Source organism: Peromyscus leucopus, chromosome 1 (genome assembly GCF_004664715.2).
Source record: "Peromyscus leucopus breed LL Stock chromosome 1, UCI_PerLeu_2.1, whole genome shotgun sequence".
NCBI lineage: Eukaryota > Metazoa > Chordata > Mammalia > Rodentia > Cricetidae > Peromyscus > Peromyscus leucopus.
This window is the reverse complement of record NC_051063.1, coordinates 176,060,698-176,079,700: the sequence shown is the minus strand read 5'-3', so window position 1 is coordinate 176,079,700 and position 19,003 is coordinate 176,060,698. Positions and strand designations below refer to the sequence as shown.

The 19,003-nt window shown below is 46.6% G+C and overlaps 1 protein-coding gene across 1 annotated transcript in view; it reads right to left on the bottom strand.

Annotated features, from left to right (window-relative positions):
• Arhgap35 (Rho GTPase activating protein 35) overlaps positions 1-19,003 on the bottom strand; it is a 113,076-nt gene that overhangs the window by 31,497 nt on the left and 62,576 nt on the right. Inside the window, exon 3 of the mRNA XM_028854922.2 lies at positions 14,915-15,059. Coding sequence (XP_028710755.1) covers positions 14,915-15,059 — 145 coding nt within the window. The remainder of the gene's footprint in view (positions 1-14,914; positions 15,060-19,003) is intronic.

The window sequence follows — 19,003 nt, the reverse complement described above, 5'->3', positions numbered from 1 at the left end:
CAACCAAAAATATAAGAATAGGTCACCCTCAGTTCGTCTGTCTCTCTTTCTCTCTCTCTATGTATGTATGTATGTATGTATGTATGTATGTATGTATCTAATTTTTTTTTCGAGACAGGGTTTCTCTGTGTAACAGCCCAGGCTATCCTGAAACTCACCCTGTAGCCCAGGCTGGCTTCAAACTTACAGAGATCCCCCTGCCTCTGCCTGCCGAGTGCTGGGATTAATGGTGTGCACTACCACTGCCCGGCTCACTCCTTGTTTTTTAATGGCCTCTAATCTTGCTTGTTTTGCTGCTCAGGCTCCAGGCATGTTGGGCATGTGCTGTCACTGAGCTGTATGCACAGCCTTACTCTCAATCCCTGTAAATCTTTATGTCCTGTCAGAAGTCAGCCTCCCAGGGCTGTTGCAAAGATCAGAAGAGACAGACCCAGTAAGGACCTAGGTTAAGTAGTGGAAGTCCTACTTCATGTTTTCAAATCATGAGACTAACATAGTCTCAGACAAAAGTAAGTTGTGAGGTCACCTTTCTTCCTAGGCAGAGAAGACAGGGCCTCTACTTTGCACACAAGTTAAGGACACGAGAGATAACTAGTAACAGTACCCTTCCCTGCTCAGGTTTTATTTTTACGGTGCTGGGGATACAACCCAGGGCCTTGAGTACATGCACACACTGAGCTACACTCTGGCCCTTTCATAGCCATCTGAGCACAGGCAATCTCCGTCCAGTATCATCCATTTCTGTTTTCTAACTGCTAGGGACTGCAAACTGTGCCCTGGTCACTCTCCTCATTGAAAGAGACCATTAAATATCTTCACACACAAAAACAAAAGAATGACAGATCCAGAGCTAAGACCTGGACGTAGTCTGACACTGACACATAATCACCTTGCCACCATCCACAACAGTCACAAGGTTCTAAGGTCACAGAGAGAGCCTGAATCTGAATGAATATATCATCTATTCTAAACCATACCTATAATAACTCAAATAACACTCCCCCAAAAGAACAAAGAGGAAACCATTTTAAATGATTTTTGCTTTTCAGTGATGACCAGGTAATCATTCTACACCTAAGCCACAGTCTCGGCCTCTCAGTGGTAGATTACAGGCAGGAGGCTCTACCACTGAGGCACACCTCAGATCTGTTCCTGCTGGGGTCTAGGCAAGCACTTCTGTCACTGAACCATGCCTACAGCCCCACTTCCTAACTCAGTCTAACTTGTACATTTCTGATGCTCCTCTCTCTCTCCACCTTCCAAGTGCTGAGATTGCAGACATGTGCTATCATGCTTGGCTTTAAAAATCATTTTAAATGTAGAATGCTAAAACCTATAAACAAGTGTTTCCTAAATGCCTAGAAACAGTTAAACATAGGACAAGCAGATGCCATGGCATGCGCCTGTAGTTCCAGTTACTTAGGAAAATGAGGGTTAAGGATCTTTAAGTTCACAAGTTTAAGTCTAGCTTGGGCACCCTAGTGAGTTCTTGACTGAAAAACTAAAACCTCAAGACAACATAATATGAACATATTAGAGTCAATGAGATGGCTGGCAGATAAAGGCATTTGCCAAGCTTGATGACCTGGAATTCCATCCCTGGAATCCAAATGACAGAAGAAGAGAACCGGCTCCCTCAAGCTGCCCTCTGACCTCTCCATGTATGTTGTGGTACTTTCATGTCCTGTACCACAAAGGGGCGTGGGGAGAGACTGCATGTCAATAATACAGCAATTTCTATTTTCTGGGGGGAAAAAAGTAAAAGAAAAAGAAAACATATAGTCCTTTCCTTCAGAGATCATTCTAAAGATAGAGCCTCCCTGCCAAACATGAACCAGTGATGGCCAGATGAGGAGATATAGGACTACTGTCAAGAAGTCTGCTGAAAGGTAACCACTGGATGGAAGAGCAGATGCCTCTACAACAGTAAATATTGCAATCGTCCTTATTATTAAAAGAGCTATTACCACACTCTCCTCATCTAGCCTACACCCATTTTAATGTTTTCCAAACTGGGCAGATTTAGTATTAATGCCTCAGCCCCCCACTACCACCCATCTCAGCCAACTTTAAGAGCAACTATGGAGGAGGCAGCTTGGGATAGATCAGAAAAGTGTTCAGGGGCTAAGGAAATGGCTTAGCAGATAAAAATCAATCCCCTAGAACTCACATAAAACAGGCAGATGCAGCAATGTGCATCTCTAAGTCCACCACTACTTTGAGATGGGACGTGGAGAATGCTTGGTACCTCCCAGGCCAGCCAGCCTGGAGTACATAGTACATCAGCAGAATCAGAGCCTGTACCTCCCCATGGTAGGTGAGTGTAGATTCCTGAAATTTGTTCTCCGACCTTCACATTCATGCAACAGTGCCCATGCCCATGATACAGCGCACACAGAGAAACTATGCTTAGGCTGAACAGAGTGGTGCAAGCCTGTCCTCTCAGCACTTCGAGGAGAGCCTGTGGCAGGAGCATTGACAAGTTCCTGTCTGTCAGAATCGGTAAGTGACATCCATTCCTACTTTGGGATTTCTACTTTGTTTTTCCTACTCTATCACTACACAACTTGTTGTTCTAGCATGAAGTGCTAGGGCCATGCTGAAAATCATCTCAGAAGACTTGTGGACTTAGGGTCCTGGAGCACCTTCTAGTTAGAAGAAAACACGGGCTTCTCTCTTCTCAGAGCAGCCAGCCAGAAGTGAACACCTCTCACAGACCAAGCTGCTCTGCAAACACTGTCTTGCCGTCACAGCCCAAATGCTGGCTCCTGACGACCACAACAGAAGAAAGAGTTCTCTGTTGTGGCTTTAAAACCCGCAAAGTAGATCACCAAGCACAAACAGCAACTGTAGTCTCACTTACCAGGAGCGCTGAACCACGTACCAGAAAGGTCTCATTTCAACAAAGCCGCTGCTGACGTGAAAAGATAAACTGTGTTTTGTTGTGTTTTAAGCTGTCGGGAGGTCACTGAACTTAAACAGCTGACGGATTCCAGCCAAGAGCTAAAGTACCCAAACCAGGGTGAAATCACAAGGTCTTGTGCCACCTCTGTTTGCAAAAGTGGGGTTCCATTATCCGATTCCCAGTCATCTTCCATTTCAAACTAGCTCAGCAGCTGAGAGCCAGGCACTATACAAAGAGTACCTTTATCTTTTCTGCCTGGGGTTCTCAAGTATACACCACCCATCTCCATCCCCGTCTTGTCCTTCTGACTGTGGCCTCAATTCCCATTCCTGCTGACCCACTTCTCTGCTGTGGTCATATAGGCTGGGGCTGGGGCGAGGCTTCACGTGTTCTGACACCTGTAGCAATCCTTGTGCTTCTGACCCTAAAACAATACTCCAGGCACTGGGAAACAACACAGCATTTATGTTGACCCTTGTGGAGCTGGAAAGTTCAAGATCAAACTGACGACTTAGTTTGTGGTGAGGTCCTCCTCCTGGCCTGCAGAAGGCCTCCTTCTTGCTATACCCATGCATGGTCTGAAGAGAGCAAGAACAGGCAAATTCTTCTGTGTCTCTTGTATGAACGGCAACAGACAAGGCACATGACGCCCATCTACAAAGAGAGGTGCGCTATACTCGCAGCCTTCCAGAGCGGACGGAAGGACACAGCCCATCAGACAGGAGGAAGTGATGAGCAATGATGTGGAGACATGGCACTGAGAGTGATTGTGTAGACATCGAGCTTGGGCAGACAAGCTCCACTCTCCCAGGTTAAGTTGCATCATTTCATCTGGGACTGCAGGTCTGGGGATGTAGGCTAGTAACGAGGGGGACCAGGACCTCTATGCCTTCTCTCCTTCCAGAGAAGGAACAGAGTGAGACATGTAGAAAGGCAGCTACAGTAAGAGCCCTTGAGCCCTCTAGAGTTAGGTATTCTACACAATGGTGGAGTTGCTTTACTAGAAGGAAGCCAAATCCCACCTCTCCACTCAAAGCCCTCAACCAACAGTGACCCTCCTCAGAGTGCCCTGGGCTCTGCCAACACTATCCCAGTCTCAGGACATTCCCACTTACAATCTCTCTGTCTGAAGGACATAAAATGACTCCAATTTTCACCACTTTTACCCTCCTCAAAAGCAACTCAGCCTAATGTGGTAGCACATTCCTGAAATCCCAGCACTTGAGGAGGAGACAGAAACAAGGATATCCCAAATCTGGAGTCAGCCTAGGCTACATAGTGAGTATCAGATCATCCAGAGCTGTAGTGTAAGTTTCTCTGGTCCGGCCTGGCCCTGTGGTCCACCCACTGCAGTCGCTTACAAAATAATCACTCAGAGGCTTAATATTATTTACAAACTATATGGCCTATGGCAGGCTTCTTGCTAGCTAGCTCTTTCATCTTAAATTAACCCATTCCTATTAATCTATGTTTTGCCACATGGCCATGGCGCTACTGGTCTGCTGGCATCTTGCTGATCCTTGGGCGGCGGCTAGGCGTCTCTCTCTGGTCCCTGGAATTATCTCATTACAGAGCCACATAGCAAGATCCTGTATCAACAAACCAATCAATTAACAAACGAATCTATTCAAAAGCCTATTTCCCCAAGCCTTATTACATGAAACACAGAGGCTCAATCCAGAGAGTTCATATTCCTGGGGAGAGGCTTCATTTCTTTTCTCTGGAGTACTAATGAGACACTTCCTATTTTACTTATCATCAAGCTCTGTCCTCCTCTTGCTCAATCGTACTATATGCTACAGAGGGCAGGAGTTGTGTCTGCTGTCCAGCAGTGGATGTCTAGTGTCCTCAACACAGCACTTGGGATGAGATGCTCAGTCTCTACTTGCCGAGTCTTCATCGCCTGGGCCCTCCACTTTGACTCTCTGGAGCAGGCAGAGAATTGAACACACAAGGATGAGATAAAACGGAGGCATGAGACCTCTGGGGGAAAGCCAATTCCTAACTTACATGGCAGGCCTGGACAGCAGGGAGGACTATGAACAGAAGACCAAACTAACTACAAGAGTGAGCAGCAAGAAGTTCAAAGTGAAATTCACAGCATGGCTGAAAAAAAAATAAAAGCTCCCCACTTCCTGTTCTGCGGTTGACTGAGCTAGGCAAGCATCTCACACACAGAATTTCTGAGAGTCAGTCCTAAGAGGTGGGTAAGGAGGCTTTGTAGACAGAAGCAGTTCAGCCTACATACACAGTAGAACTGGGATTTTAAAGCAATTACAAGGGTTCCAGAGTCCATGCTGACCCACCCTGCTATGGTCTCTAGCAATTCATAAAGGAGTGTCCCTCAGGCAAGCTACTCTGTGTGGAGTAGCCTATTCTGGACCCTGAAAGCTGGCACCTCTGTGTACGGGGGTAGATAAGGGTGCAGTATCCTGGACAACATCTACAGAAGCAGCAATGGCTATGAGCTTACTACGTATGTCCACGAGCTACTGTAACAAGGTCTGTAACATGAGTCATCCTACTGACTCAAAGTGCTTTAAACATTAGTCCCATTTTATAGCCAAGGGAGTGAAGGCAAGGCAAAGTTAAACATCTGCTAGTAAGCAGCAAAGCCGAGGCTTGCCTTGAAGTTCATCTTGTACAGAATATTCACTAGAAAGAAAACCACCACCGAAATGTGTGGAATGTACAGCAGGGGCCTGTGCTGAGGGCCTCTGCAGCAGACGCACTGTTAATGACGGCAGTATTCTATGCCCTGCCCCCACAGGGATGCTCAGTTGGCCCTGAGAGTGTTTGTTGCCAGGCTGTCTCCCAAAGGCCTCTATCTAATGGCAAGAGCTGTTCCCTGAAGATGTTCCCATCAATTAGTAGTGAAACCTGAATCTGCCGCACAGACAGCACTCGACACATTTACCCAGGCAAATGAGCTCAGGGGAAGGTCACAGTTCTGAGTCTTTCTTTTTATGGAGGGGTTCACTTGAGTTGAGGAGCTGGGAGTTGCCTCTGATGAGGGACATAATACCGAACCACATACGTAAGTGCATAGGGAGTGACAGAAGTGTGGCTGCAGGCCACTGGATTAGCTAAAGCTTGCTTCCTAACTCATCTTCCCATACCACCTGAGAGCTGACCCTTCTGTTCTGCAGTCTTGGGAAGACCTATGCATCACTGTGAAGTGCCAGGGAGAGTGTCACTTGTCTGTTCCACACATAGGCAACATTTAAGCTGACAGCAATGGCTGGGCGAGCTGGACCCTGGGATCATCAAGATTGTGTGAGTCAGTCTGAACTGGAAACCACAGAGAGCCACAGTCAAGAGAGTCACTGCAGGGCACAGGTAGTAAAGTTCAGCTACTCCAGGAATGCAGGTCACTGTGGCATCCCCATTCTCATCCCTGATCCTAAAAGACAGCACATTACAAAGCCCTTATATTCAGCATGCTAACCCGAATTCTTTAACTCTGCCTTCCTTCTGGGCATGTGCTGAGTGAAGTGTACCAACAGGTGTGCACAGAAGTGCTCACTGCACACTATTCCTAACTGCCCCACAGACACAATGCTGAGTGGGAGAAGTCAGGGCAGTGCTTGTCCTTCCTGAGGAAAGAACCAACCACAGGGCAGTGCTCCGGTGTTGCATCCTTCTGCTCCTTCTCTGGACTAGCTGCAGCGGCACAGACATACTCCACCACGCACATCTGTATTCATGAAAGGTACAGTCAACTTTAATGACAAGTGGTGGTGCTGGATGCCTTTAATCCCGTCATTCGGGAGGCAGAGGCAGGCAGATCTCTGTGCGTTTGAGGCCAGCCTGGTCTACAGAGAGAGTTCCAGGGCAACCAGAGCTACCCAGAGAAACCCTGTCTTGGAACAAACAAACAGAAAAAGAAAAGAAAAGCAATCTACTGGGGACACAGTCTGTGTCATTTAGCCTACCGTTCTGGGAAGATCTCTAGTCTGATGCTTACCCCACAAGTCACTGTTATGTGCCACTGAAATGATGGCTAACATCGAGCAAGCTATCACCAGGCCTCCTGCTAAAAACACAGACAAGATTTTTGATTCTCAGAATCTGCTGACTGACAGTCTGGGTACAAGGGTAAAGCTGGTGTGACTTCACAGCCATGGCTTAACACTGGGCTATGCAGAGAAAGGGGTTCACTGACAGAGAAATCATATTAGGTCCCCAAACTCTTCTTCACAACACTGGCTTTGTTGAGGTTGGGCCAGTTGTGTTGTAAATATAGCACATCTGCTTTGTTCAGTCATTGTCTCCTGAGAAAGATTCAGATGAAATATTTGGCAAGGGAGCTCCTAAGGGTAGGGTGCACTGCTAGTGTGCAGGCTATGTCCAATCATGCTTTCAGCATGGCAAGCTTAGCCCTCTCAAGCATAAGGTACTTCAATCACTAATTAATATGTCTCGTCATTGTTTTTTCTTTTTGGGAAGACAAGGTCTTACTGTATAGCCTTGGCTGGCCCAGAGCTCATTACAGAGTTAGACCAGGCTGGCCTCAAACACATAGATTCAGCTGCCTTTGCCTCTTGAGTGCCAGGATTAAAGAAATGTGCTACCACCACCAGTTATTTATATCTACACACACAGTAATTTGTTGTTGAAACAGCATCTCCTGCTTTAGTCTCCCAAGTGATGAAACTAGAGGCATCAACTGTCACAGCTAGCTTAGGTTGTAAGATCATAATCATCAAGTGTTCTAAACCATTCAGCCAGCAATTCTTTGAGAATCTTAAGATCACCTTCCTTCACTAAAGCAAGATTTACTGAGGTATCTAAAGTGCCAATTATAGAATGTGTTTATGAACAAAATCGCCACAATCAAGACACTGAATGCTGCTCCCCCTCCCAGTTCCATTCCTGAGCCAGCTTCCAGGCTGCACTGACCTGCTTGCCACAGAGTGGCCCTCACTCTACAGAGTCATGTCTGTGCTTTTGTGCCTAGCTTCCATCATTCTTGACAGAGTGGCAGTCTATCATTCAGTGGGTATGGCAATGCTAGTACCTTTGGGTACCAAGTTGTACTCCATGGGGTTGATGCACCACAGTTTGTTCTTTCACCTGCTGAGGGATGTCTGGGTTCTTTCCAACTTGGGGCTCTCAGGAACAAAACCACTACAAACTGTGGCGTCTAAGTCTGGGTGAACATATGTTTTTATTCCTCTTGGGTAAATAAATACCTAGAAGTAAATGGTAAGTGTCTATCTAACTTTTTCAAAGTGTGTCAAAGAGCTCTGCAAAGCCACCCGCCTTCTCTATGCCCCTTGGTGGTTTCTGTGAGGGTGCTAACTGCTCCACCTCCTTGCCAACACTTGATCCTGGCAGTAGCTTTATTCCCTAATGATTTTAAACCCCAATCATATTCTGTGATGATTAATTATGGATGTATGATTATGTCTATCTCTCCCATCCCAGACATGATGAGGGTAATCCAAGTTCAACACAGTGCTTACCACACAGCAAGTACTTAATTAATAAAAACATCCACTGAGGCCGGGCGGTGGTAGTACACGCCTTTAATCCCAGCACTCGGGAGGCAGAGGCAGGTGGATCTCTGAGTTTGAGTCCAGCCTGGTATGAGTTCCAGGACAGGCTCCAAAGATACACAGAGAAAGAAACCCTGTCCCAAAACCCCAAAACAAACAAACAAACAAACAACCCAAAACAAAACAAAAACCAAAACCGAACATTCACTGAATATAGACTGGATGAAATCTGTCACCTCCACCAGCAGATTATTTTTAGACCTACTCATGAGTTCTCAGGAAGTTTCTATCTCTACAAGCATGTGGTCCTGTATCTGGGACTTCACCACTCAGGCAAGCCTGACCAGTGTCCCTGAAAGAGAGACAGGATAGTACCACTTGTCTCACAGAACCACTAAATGGCCACACACTGCACCATTACCAAGGTAGGGTGGTACGGTTCCATTCTAGCACTTCCCATCAAAGTTTTTGGGTTTTTTTTAATTAATTTAATTTTTTGAGACAGGCCTTCACTCTGTAGCCTTGGCTGGCCTATAACTCACTATGTAGACCAATCTAGCCTTGAACTCAGAGAGCTCACCTGCCTCCCTGTGCGCCTGTCACAACCACGCCTGCCTACAACGAGCTTTACAAAGGCACGGGACTCAGCTGCGGCACTGCACCTAACTAGGAGCAGCCCCGTAGGGTGCCAGGTTGTCCTAAGGTTTATGCACCACTGTTCCTGAAATCAGGGGATGGGAACACACACATTGCCATCTTTTTGCCAGTGATGCTAACCTTGTACTGGGATGACACCAAGGTCGTCCTAGAAGGACTACAAGGTTAAGCTGTCCCTGCCCCATCCCAAGGGCCAGCTTTCCACCACACCCAGGTTTTTCAAGCAATAAAACAAGCTATTGTAAAAGGCAAACAGAAACACAAAGTTCCTAAAACAATGACAGCTCACACCAACATCCGCAAACAGGTACAGATTAGAAGTGGGCTGATGGGTAGGGCATTATTATTTGACAGATGCCAGGCTTCTTGTGACTTCAGGGATTTTTTTAATCCATAGGAGCTAACTAAAATTAAAATGTACCAACAGGGGGCTGGAGAGATGGCTCACTGGTTAGGTGCAGTAGCTTCCCTTTCAGAGGAGCCAGGTTCAATTCCCAGCACTCACATGGTGGTTCACAACTGTCTGTAAGTCCAGTTACAGGGTTCTGGTGTCTTTTGGCCTCCTAAGGCACTGTACACACATAGCACAGACGTACACGCAAGCAAAATAGCTATACATATAAAATAAAAACAATGACGGTTAAAGAAAAATGTAACAACAGGTTTGGGGCCTACCAGTTATGTGCACAGAATGGTCTGAGTATTATGATTCCAAATGTCCAACGGGTACCTCCTGTCCATGAAACCACTTCACTATTCCCCACGAGGCTGCCTGCCATGCTACAGGGCTAAGGACTAGGAACCTCTAAGAAAGCAAACCAGTAAGAAAAGACTAGCAGATGGGAACACTGAGTATCACCCTATCCCCACCCACTCTCGGAGAACAAGGTTGGAAGTCACAGGAAGGTTTGGTCTCACACATTACTCTATGCCAAGAGAGCCGTTTAGTTAAGTGGCTACAGATGAAGCTGTGTCAGAGGCGAGGAACAACTGCTATGGCAAGTGCCAGGTGCTGAGCATCTGGGATGCACTGGTGAGTGAGGGGCCCTTGAAAGCTCCCTCATGGGTTCCTGTGATATGCAGCATGGTCATTTCCTGAACCACAGGAAACCCTGATTCAAACCTGACTGCAGACTCAGGTTTTGAAATTTATTTAATTAACCAGGGCAATTCCAAATTCAAGCCTTAGTCTGAGCAGGTACTCTCAGAACAGCAAGGTTCTGAAGTGACCCCTTGCCCCACTTCCAGACACATACACTGTGCAGAACTGAATACTCTACTTCCCGTCATGAAGCAGGGAGCTCAATTAACTTGGCAGTGACTCTACAGCTTCAACCTATTTTCCACATACATGAAGGCAAGGGCCAGGGAGAGCATATGACAGAAAGATAGGCCCGGCCTCCCCACCGCAGAGCGACTCTCACAGAGGTCCCAGAGCAGCTGTGGTAGGAACATGCCCTTTTCCAGCCTTTCCATGTAACAGGAGCTGAGAGGATGAAAACCTAACGCCCTGTTAGCACAGTAAGCACAGAGGCTGACCCTGCAGCTGCCTAACAGCGTCTGAAAATCGATGGGAAAGAAAGCTCTTCTAACCACTGGCCGCTGCTTCAGCACAATGCCATTTCAGGCAACATGAAACAAAAGTCAAGGAACTGGTCATGAAGAAAACAAGAAGAAACCAGAATCAATCCACACCCACGACGTTCCAAGTTTACGTAAGGAGGAAAACATACTCAGGAAGAGCTACAACAGAAGCCAGGTTATAAATAAAACAGATGACAGTTTTCACGTGAGAAAGCCACAATCCCAGCCAGCATGTGGGCAGTGGAGGCCGAAGGATGAAGAATTCACAAGTTCATCCTCAATGAAGTAGCAAGTTCAAGGCCAGCCTGGGCTCCATGAGACCCTGCCTCAAAAACAAAAAAACAAACAACAACAAACTCCACAATTTTTTTGAGACAGGGTTTCTCTGTGTAACAGCCCTGGCTGTCCTGGAACTCCATCTATAGAGCAGGCTGGCATCGAACTCACAGAGACCGCCTGCCTCTGCCTCCTGAGTGCTGGGATTAAAGGCGTGCGCTGCCACCACCCCCTGGCAAACTCCACATTTAAAGGTACTGGGATGGCTTAAGCTGTCCTGACTTGCATACTGTTAAGTCCTTCTTTCATCACAAGGTTCTACTCTGCTGTCTGTGCCCTGGTTAGGCTGAGAGGTGGGTGGGCGGTAGTATCATGGGCCCTGAGGCTGAGGTCTGAGCTCTCAAGCCCCGCCTCTGAGATGCAAAGCGCAGTGCATTGTTTTATCTGCCAGGGCCATGTGTCAGAGTGCCAAGATGAAGGGGATAGATTCGGAAACTGGGATACAAGTTCTTTTGACGTTGGTCTGGCTCTGACAAGGTTTGGTGGGATGCTGTTTCTGCTTGTCTGGGAGGGCTTGCCTGGACTCTATACTGCAGTTATAGGACTATCTTCCCATGAGTGAAGAACAAGAGAGCTGAGAGGCCACTGACAGCACCCACTCTCCCGAAGGCAAAGGCCAAGCTGGAGAAACAGTTCATCCAATCACTCAACACAAGTCATGTCACAGATGCGCACTGCTCCGGGGAAAGCAGTGGTCCTGTGCCCACTGTCTGCTGGGGATGTGTCCAGGACCACACTCTGTGGAGGGTATAGAGGGTGCTGAAAAGGGCTGAGGGTGATGCGATGTCCAGACAATACTCTACATCAAAGGGCTACTCTGTAAGGTCACTGTCTAGACACTTTAGAAGAGGTCATCGTGGCAGCAGGAGGGCTGGTGTGCCTGGGGCTGAGTGTAGAGAGGACAGGTCCACTAGGCAAATGTAGTGTACAACTGTCTGCATCCTGGAATAGGAAAATTCAACCATAACTCACAGTTATAAGTCAGCCGAGCAAATCCAAACATGGACTCTACGGGAAATGACACCATTAGTACCATCAGGGATGACAATGTTTTTCTTTCAGGTGCTGGAGGTGGAAGCCAGTGCTCAGGCTGAGCAGGTGCCTGAGCACTGGGATGTGCCCCAGCCTTGGCAGACACTTTTATTTTAAAATTTTATTATTATTATTATTATTATTATTTGTGTGTGTGTGTGTGTGTATACATACTTTCGGGCACATGTGGAGGTCAGGGACTCTTAGGAGGTGGTTTCCACCTTCCACTATTGATTGTAGGTTTGCCACCAAAGGCTTTTATCCACTGATGGCCTTGCCAGGGCCCTGGTGAATATTCTTAAGATGACAATGCCAGTACAGCCAGTGTAGGATGAGGCCTCTTTCAGCTTCTCAACAGCTTTTACTATCTTCAGATTGGCAAACCAAGAGGGGAGGGGGTAAAAAGTCACCAGTATGGTAACACACACCTGTAATCCTAGCAAAGAGAAGCAGACCAAAGAAGCCAGCCTGGTAGTCAGACCAACATTCAGGTCTTAAAAAAACAAAACAAAAAAACAACAAAAAAAACCAAAATATAAGACTTAATTCACTTTGTTTTTCTTATATATAAAAACCCTTATGAGGAGCTGGAATGGTGGCACACACCTTTTTAATTGCAGCACTTGAGGGGCAGAGGCAGACAGATCCCTGTGAGCTGAGGCCAGCTTGGTCTACAGAGCGAGTTCTAGGACAGCAAAGGCTACACAAAGAAAACATCTCAAAAAACCAAACCAACCAAACAAACAAACAAAAAGCAACAACAAAAAACCCCTATATGGTAGCCACAGCTGGAGTCTGGGTCCTCTGAACAGAGACACTGGTGTGGTTTTTCAAAAAAGTGGTCAGTGAATTACTGATAATGAGACTTGAACACAGTCTCTTTCTAGAGGTCAGGGGTCAGGTAGCTGTAGGTCTTGGAGATGGCATTAAAAGTGGCCTTGGCAAAGCTGCCCAGGGTGGCAGTGCAGTCCCCTGGCTGATGGGTAGCAGTCATTAATACCAGTCATCATCAGTAACTTCTTGGGCACAGCAGAGATAATGCCAGTGCCTCTGGATGAAGGGATGAGACAGACCAGCACAGAGCCACAGCGGCCTGTCAGGATTCAGGACCCTTGGAACATGTCTGATGACTAGGCACCACAAGCTAGGGCACTCAAGTGGGTCTCCCTGACCCATGTGGTCCCTCCACGAGGCAGGCCACTCATCAGTGCTCACAATTTAGTGATGAAGAGATGACAGAGCTCAGACTCTGATCCAAGCAGGGCTACAGAAGACCTCTACTAGCTATTCTGCCTCTTTTTTTGACACAGGGTCTCACTGTGCAGCTCTGCCTGGCCTGGAACTCAGGAGATCTGCCTGCCTCTGCCTCCCAACTCCCAAGATTTAAGGTGTGAACCACTCCACCCGGCCCCTGCTTCTTAAACACACAAGGAGATGATGTTTCACAATCAGCAGCAGAGGCTGCTTATACAACACTGCAGTAAGATACAATGCAGTTAGGCATTTCTGTATTTCAAAACCAGTTGTACAAAATGTATAGTTTTTGTCAATTACAGTAAATAACTATTTTTAAAAGGCATGCTTTCAGAATTTAGGTGCTGAGGAATATACACATAAAACAATGTCTTGTTGAACATAAAGGGGTCAGGAGTGCAATGAGGAAGAATGGAGAGGCTTTTCTGCGGCAGGATCACACCAGCAGGACAATCTTAGACAAGGATGACAGTAGGGACAGAGACAAGAGATGACACAGATCTAACAGGCCTGGGATGAGATCAGATGAGTCAGGGTTTGGGGGGACAGTGATGCAATCTGGCGGAGTCTGCAGAGTAGCAGAGTGGCTTGGCAGTGACTGAAAGTGGACAAGGGTCAGGGTGGAAGGATTTAAGAGGATATAGACTTGAGTGTTTTTGAATGAGACTCAGGACCTTGCACATCCCAGGTCTAGTACTGAGCTATACACCTAGCCCAAGCCTCTATATTTTCCACCTTAAAGATTTATTTATCTACATTCATGCAGTGCCTATGGAGACATTCATGCAGTGCCTATGGAGCTAGAAGACGGTGCTCCAGAAGGTATTTCGGATGGTTTTGAGTTGCCATATGGGTGTTGGGAATCAAATCCCAGTCTTCTGCAAGAACATACAATGCTCCTAACTGCTGAGCATTCTCTCAAGCCTTCCAAGTCTATATTCTCTCTCTCTCTTTCATTTTTTTTGGTGGAGGAGAGTTGAGATAGGGTCTAACTGTGTATCCCTAGCTGTCCTAGAACTTGCTATGTAGAGCAGACTCACCTCAAATTCACAGAGATCTATCTGCCCATCTTATGTCTCCCTAGTGCTGGAATTAAAGGTGTGCATTACCATGCCTGGGTCTCAAGCCTACGTCCTTAAGCTCAACCAATAATGCTTGGGAGTCCACAATGACAGCTACCTGCAAGACCTTCTCCTCAAAGATCCCTGAAAGCAGCTAGGAGAAGGTAGAAAGAAACAATGACGTAAAACTGGGAGACAGAGAGACGCGTGAGAGCCCTAAGTCAGTAAAATGCAGCAGCGCCCACACGTAAGATCCTAACAGTCCCAAGCACTTGTTCCTAAGTAAGTGTAGTGTGTGCTCCACATAAAGCCCTTTTCCCTGCCCTCACGCAGTCTACAGACCCACAAGGGCACACAAACTACCAAATAACTAACCGTACGCTAAAGCTGACTGGTTTGAGGACAGAGCTGCTCCCACATACTTTTAGGTCTAGTTAGTGCCACGTGCTAGCCTCCTGACTGAAGCCTCAGTGGTCAGATCACCCAGCTCCTCTCTGTTATTTCCAGAAAGTTCACAAATCCCAGCCCTCTTGGAAGCTCCCTATAGGGAGTGGAAGGTACTATCTGCGATGGGAGATGCTTACCTGTGGCTTCAATGTACTCAATGCATCTTTCAATAAAAATGGGGATTGGCTTCTCTGGAGTCACCACAGTTGTTAAGGGCACCCCAAAATAGTTACTCTCCCAGGTTGCCTTCGTGATGGATGGTCGGGGTTTGGGCTTTGGTTTCTGTCCAGGAAAGAAAAAAGGAAGCACAAAATCAAAGTGAGTATCATATGTATCTGCAAAGGTTCCAGAGAGGAACTGGCAGTTGGTAGCAAGTACTGAAAAGATTTCAAGCAAGACAAACAGACCCAACTTTGCTCATCTCCTTAACAGCATTTTCTGGTCTCCAAATACCACACAAAAAGGTTGTCACATAGTCACACCTTTAGTGAGAGTGCATTATTAGAACAAAGATGTTTGTAAGAACCAGGCCAAGTTTACTCAATAAAGTAACAATATAATGGCATCTACATCCTCCACTGGGGACACAAGAGTAAACAGGAAGTTTTCCAAAGAACCTACATGATGATAGATGGTATATACTCAAGAGATGGATGATGCCTTGGAAAGACCAAACATGGGTGCAAAAACTAGTAATTTCCTCTTTCCAAAAAAGAAACATAGCATATACTCTGTTAGAGCTGACAGTCTCAAATGAGAATTCCCTTTGCTATATTAGCCAGGATTAATTCCTGGCATTTTCCACATTAGAAAATAGTAAAGCCAACTAATCAAACAAAACAAATAACATGGCCCAGGCCCATGCCTATAATTCCAGCCCTTGAGAGGCTGAGGCAGGACTAACAGGAGTTCCAGGCTAGCCTGGGCTACAATGTAATTCTGTCTATTCTTTCAGTCCTCATGAAGCAGCTAGCAGGGGCAGTGACAGCCATGGAGACTTTACCATGTTACCAAACAAGTCCCATGTGCACTTCCTTTAAAACCTCACAACCTTTCGCTTTTCCAAGAAAAAGAAGTCTCACAGGCCTAAATGACTCAATTAGTGACAGTGCTTTATACCAAAGCCCATACTATAACTGACAGCGCTGAACACTACAACTGATATAGTCTGCCTTAAAAACCACTCCAAGTGTGTATGTGTGTGCGTGTGCGTGTGCGTGTGCGCGCACCCCGAGCCCTGGTGCATTTAGTATTTTTATTTTGAAGCTCATATTGGGGAGGAAAACATGCTCACCAATGGGAACTCCCCCAAAGTCAAGAAAACGGGCTTAGAAGGTTGACCTTTCTCAAAGTCTAGTAAAAGAAGAGGGCTACAGGATAGGGTCCAGGTAAATTAGAGTGGTGTGTCTCTAGTAATCGGGTTTCATTTCTAGGTAGCTCTGCCCAATGCAGCAGGGCAGATGGCTTCCCTTCACCATGTGCATGGACTATAAACCTTTAGGGATCTTTCCATAAAACCCATGGAAGGAGACACCCAACTGCCGGGTCACAGGTCAACCTTTCTCTTTTCTTCTGCCCATTCTCATCCATTTTAGTATTCCTTATAAGGGAATAAGTTACTTCCTGTTTAGTCTGAGATTCTGAGAACTTCCTGTGCAAATTAAAAGGGGTGGGAGTGGGGCGTAGGAATTGGAATTAGAGAGGGTGGAAGCAAATCAAAAGTATACTGGGCTGCTAATTGGCAATACCCTAGAAAACCACCAAAAGTCAAAGAAAGCCTAACCATCAGCCTAAGTAATTCAAAGTGGAGGTTCATGGTAGGTACCCTACATGGCTTGGCCCTGCCAAACACATGCCCAACTCTGAGGTGAGCAGGCACTGACTTTCGGGAAAAGCAAACTGGTGACTTTATGGACAAATCCAGACTGCGCAGCAGTGTGTGGTGCATGCCTGTAACCTGCACTGATATAAAGCTCAGCACAAAGATTCTAAGCTTTGCTACCAGACACTGTGCACCAGCAGGGGCAAGAGTGGCATGGCTGCTGTGAGGCTACCCACTGCCTTCTGACTGGACCTGAGGCCTGCTCCACAGGGGCTGGTAAACATTCCAGCTGGGACAGGACAGACAACACACCCACGACAGAAGACCTACTGTTGCTTTGCCAAACAGACATGCCATCACATTGCCTTCTAAATATTTATATTACACCCATAGATCACTGCTTCTTCCAACTGTAGTTGGAGAAGTTTCTGTATCAAGTAGCAGTTACTGCAGAGACGCAAAACTTGTCAAAGTGCTGAGAATAAGTGAGTGTTGAGTGATGCCCAGCTCTAAATGGAACATTGATTATCAAACTCCACAAGGCTCAAAGGACATCTTGAAGAGGGAGACAGAGAAAATATAAGAGCCAAAGGATAAGGAAGGATGCTGTGAAGTGCTAACTTCTGGAGAGAACATATTTCGATTATAAAGTCACAACAGCTATAGTTAATTACCCAAGACCTGCACAAGATCAAACCAGCAATAATTCTAGCATGGATGGAGGAAGGGCTCATAAGGCTCCACTTAGCAGAGGAGCTATTGACAACTGATGGCTGGTCTGGGAGAGGAAGTAATTTTCCTTCTACATATGTTGCCTATGTGCAAGCAGGCAACACCAATTGGAGTCAGTGTGTTTAAAAAAAAGACACGAGAGCTAAGTGGGTAGTTTGGGGGATGGGGACTGGTGAAGGAAGATGTGATCAAGATACCTTGTGTATATATGCAGGAAACTATCAAAGAGCCTGGTGTGGTAGCCACACCTTTAATCCCAGCGCTTGGGAGGCAGAGGCAGCTACATGTCTGTGAGTCTGAGGCCAGCCTGGTCTACATGCAGAGTTCCAGGACCTGTCTCAAAATAACAACTACAAAAGTCAAAGAATTAAAAAAATAAAAGCTTGGAGTGATGGTACAAGCCTTTGATCCCAGCAGGCAAGAGGTAAGGGGCAGGTGGATATCTGTGAGTCCAAGGCCAGCCAAAAATACACAGTAAGACTCAACCCCGGTCGCCGGTTGCCGCCCCCCCCCCCATCCCAAAAGAATTTAACCTGCTGGGGATGTGGCTCAATTTGGTAGGACACTTGCCCAGTATGCATAAAACTCTGGGTTTGAAGCCCAGCACCACATAAAAATGGGTGAGGTGCATGCCTTTAATTACAGCACTTAGAGGTGGAGGAAGAGGATCAGAAGTTCAAGGTCATCCTTGACTAAATAGCAAGTTTGAGACCAGGCTGGGTTATGTAAGACCCTATCTCACAAGAGAAAAACAGACTTCAAGGTTTCAATCTGACTGTTGTAGCTTGGGACAAGTACTGTGTCATCTCTATCTACCTCCCTGACAGCACCCTGGTCGTATGGTGTTATAGGCAGGACCTTTCAGCTGATGCACACTGCTGCAGCCACATAGTGTTGGGTAAAGCAGTGCTCTCCCTATAAATGTCTCTGCCATTTAAAAGGTCAGTTCTGCAGTGTGAATAACCAGTGACTGACCATCTGTATTTAAAAAAAAAGAAAACAAAACACTTCCATCAATCCCATCAAATTTCTCTGTCAAAATGAAGATAAGACCATTCCTCAGAAAAACTGAAGATTCCAAATAAAGTGTTGCTAAGGGAAAGAGCGGAACCAAAAAGCAGGAGGTGACCCCGATTCTCCCAGTCACCACTGGGATGCTTTCTAGCCCTAGTTGTAGAGTCTAGTCAAACTGAAACAACATACTCCTTGGAACAATGCTCAAGTGCATGCTTCCAAGTCACCGGCTAGAGGTCTGTCTCACCTAAGCACTTTCTATGCACCAGATCCCGAGTCTCTCTCTCTTTGGTGGGCCAGAGAGTGAACCTAGTGCAGAGAACCTGATAGGCAGGCACCCCACCACCGCAGTCGCTTCTAGTGGAGTGCAGGATAGCATGCTATAGCTGGCCATGCCCCTAGGACACCCACTTCCACAAAAAGCATGCATACTAAGAACCTTGGGGCCACCGAGTTGGCTCAGCAGATAAAGGCAGCTGCTACTAACGCTGAGGGCCCAAATGGTGAAGGAGAAAACCTATTCTTAAAAGTTGTCATCTTATCTCTACAGGCACAAGACATGCCTGAGCCTACATAGAAAATAATGGGGGGGGGGGGCGGAAGGAGGGGAGGAACTCTGGAGATGAGTCCTGGGAAACCCCACGAGGCAGGTCTCTGT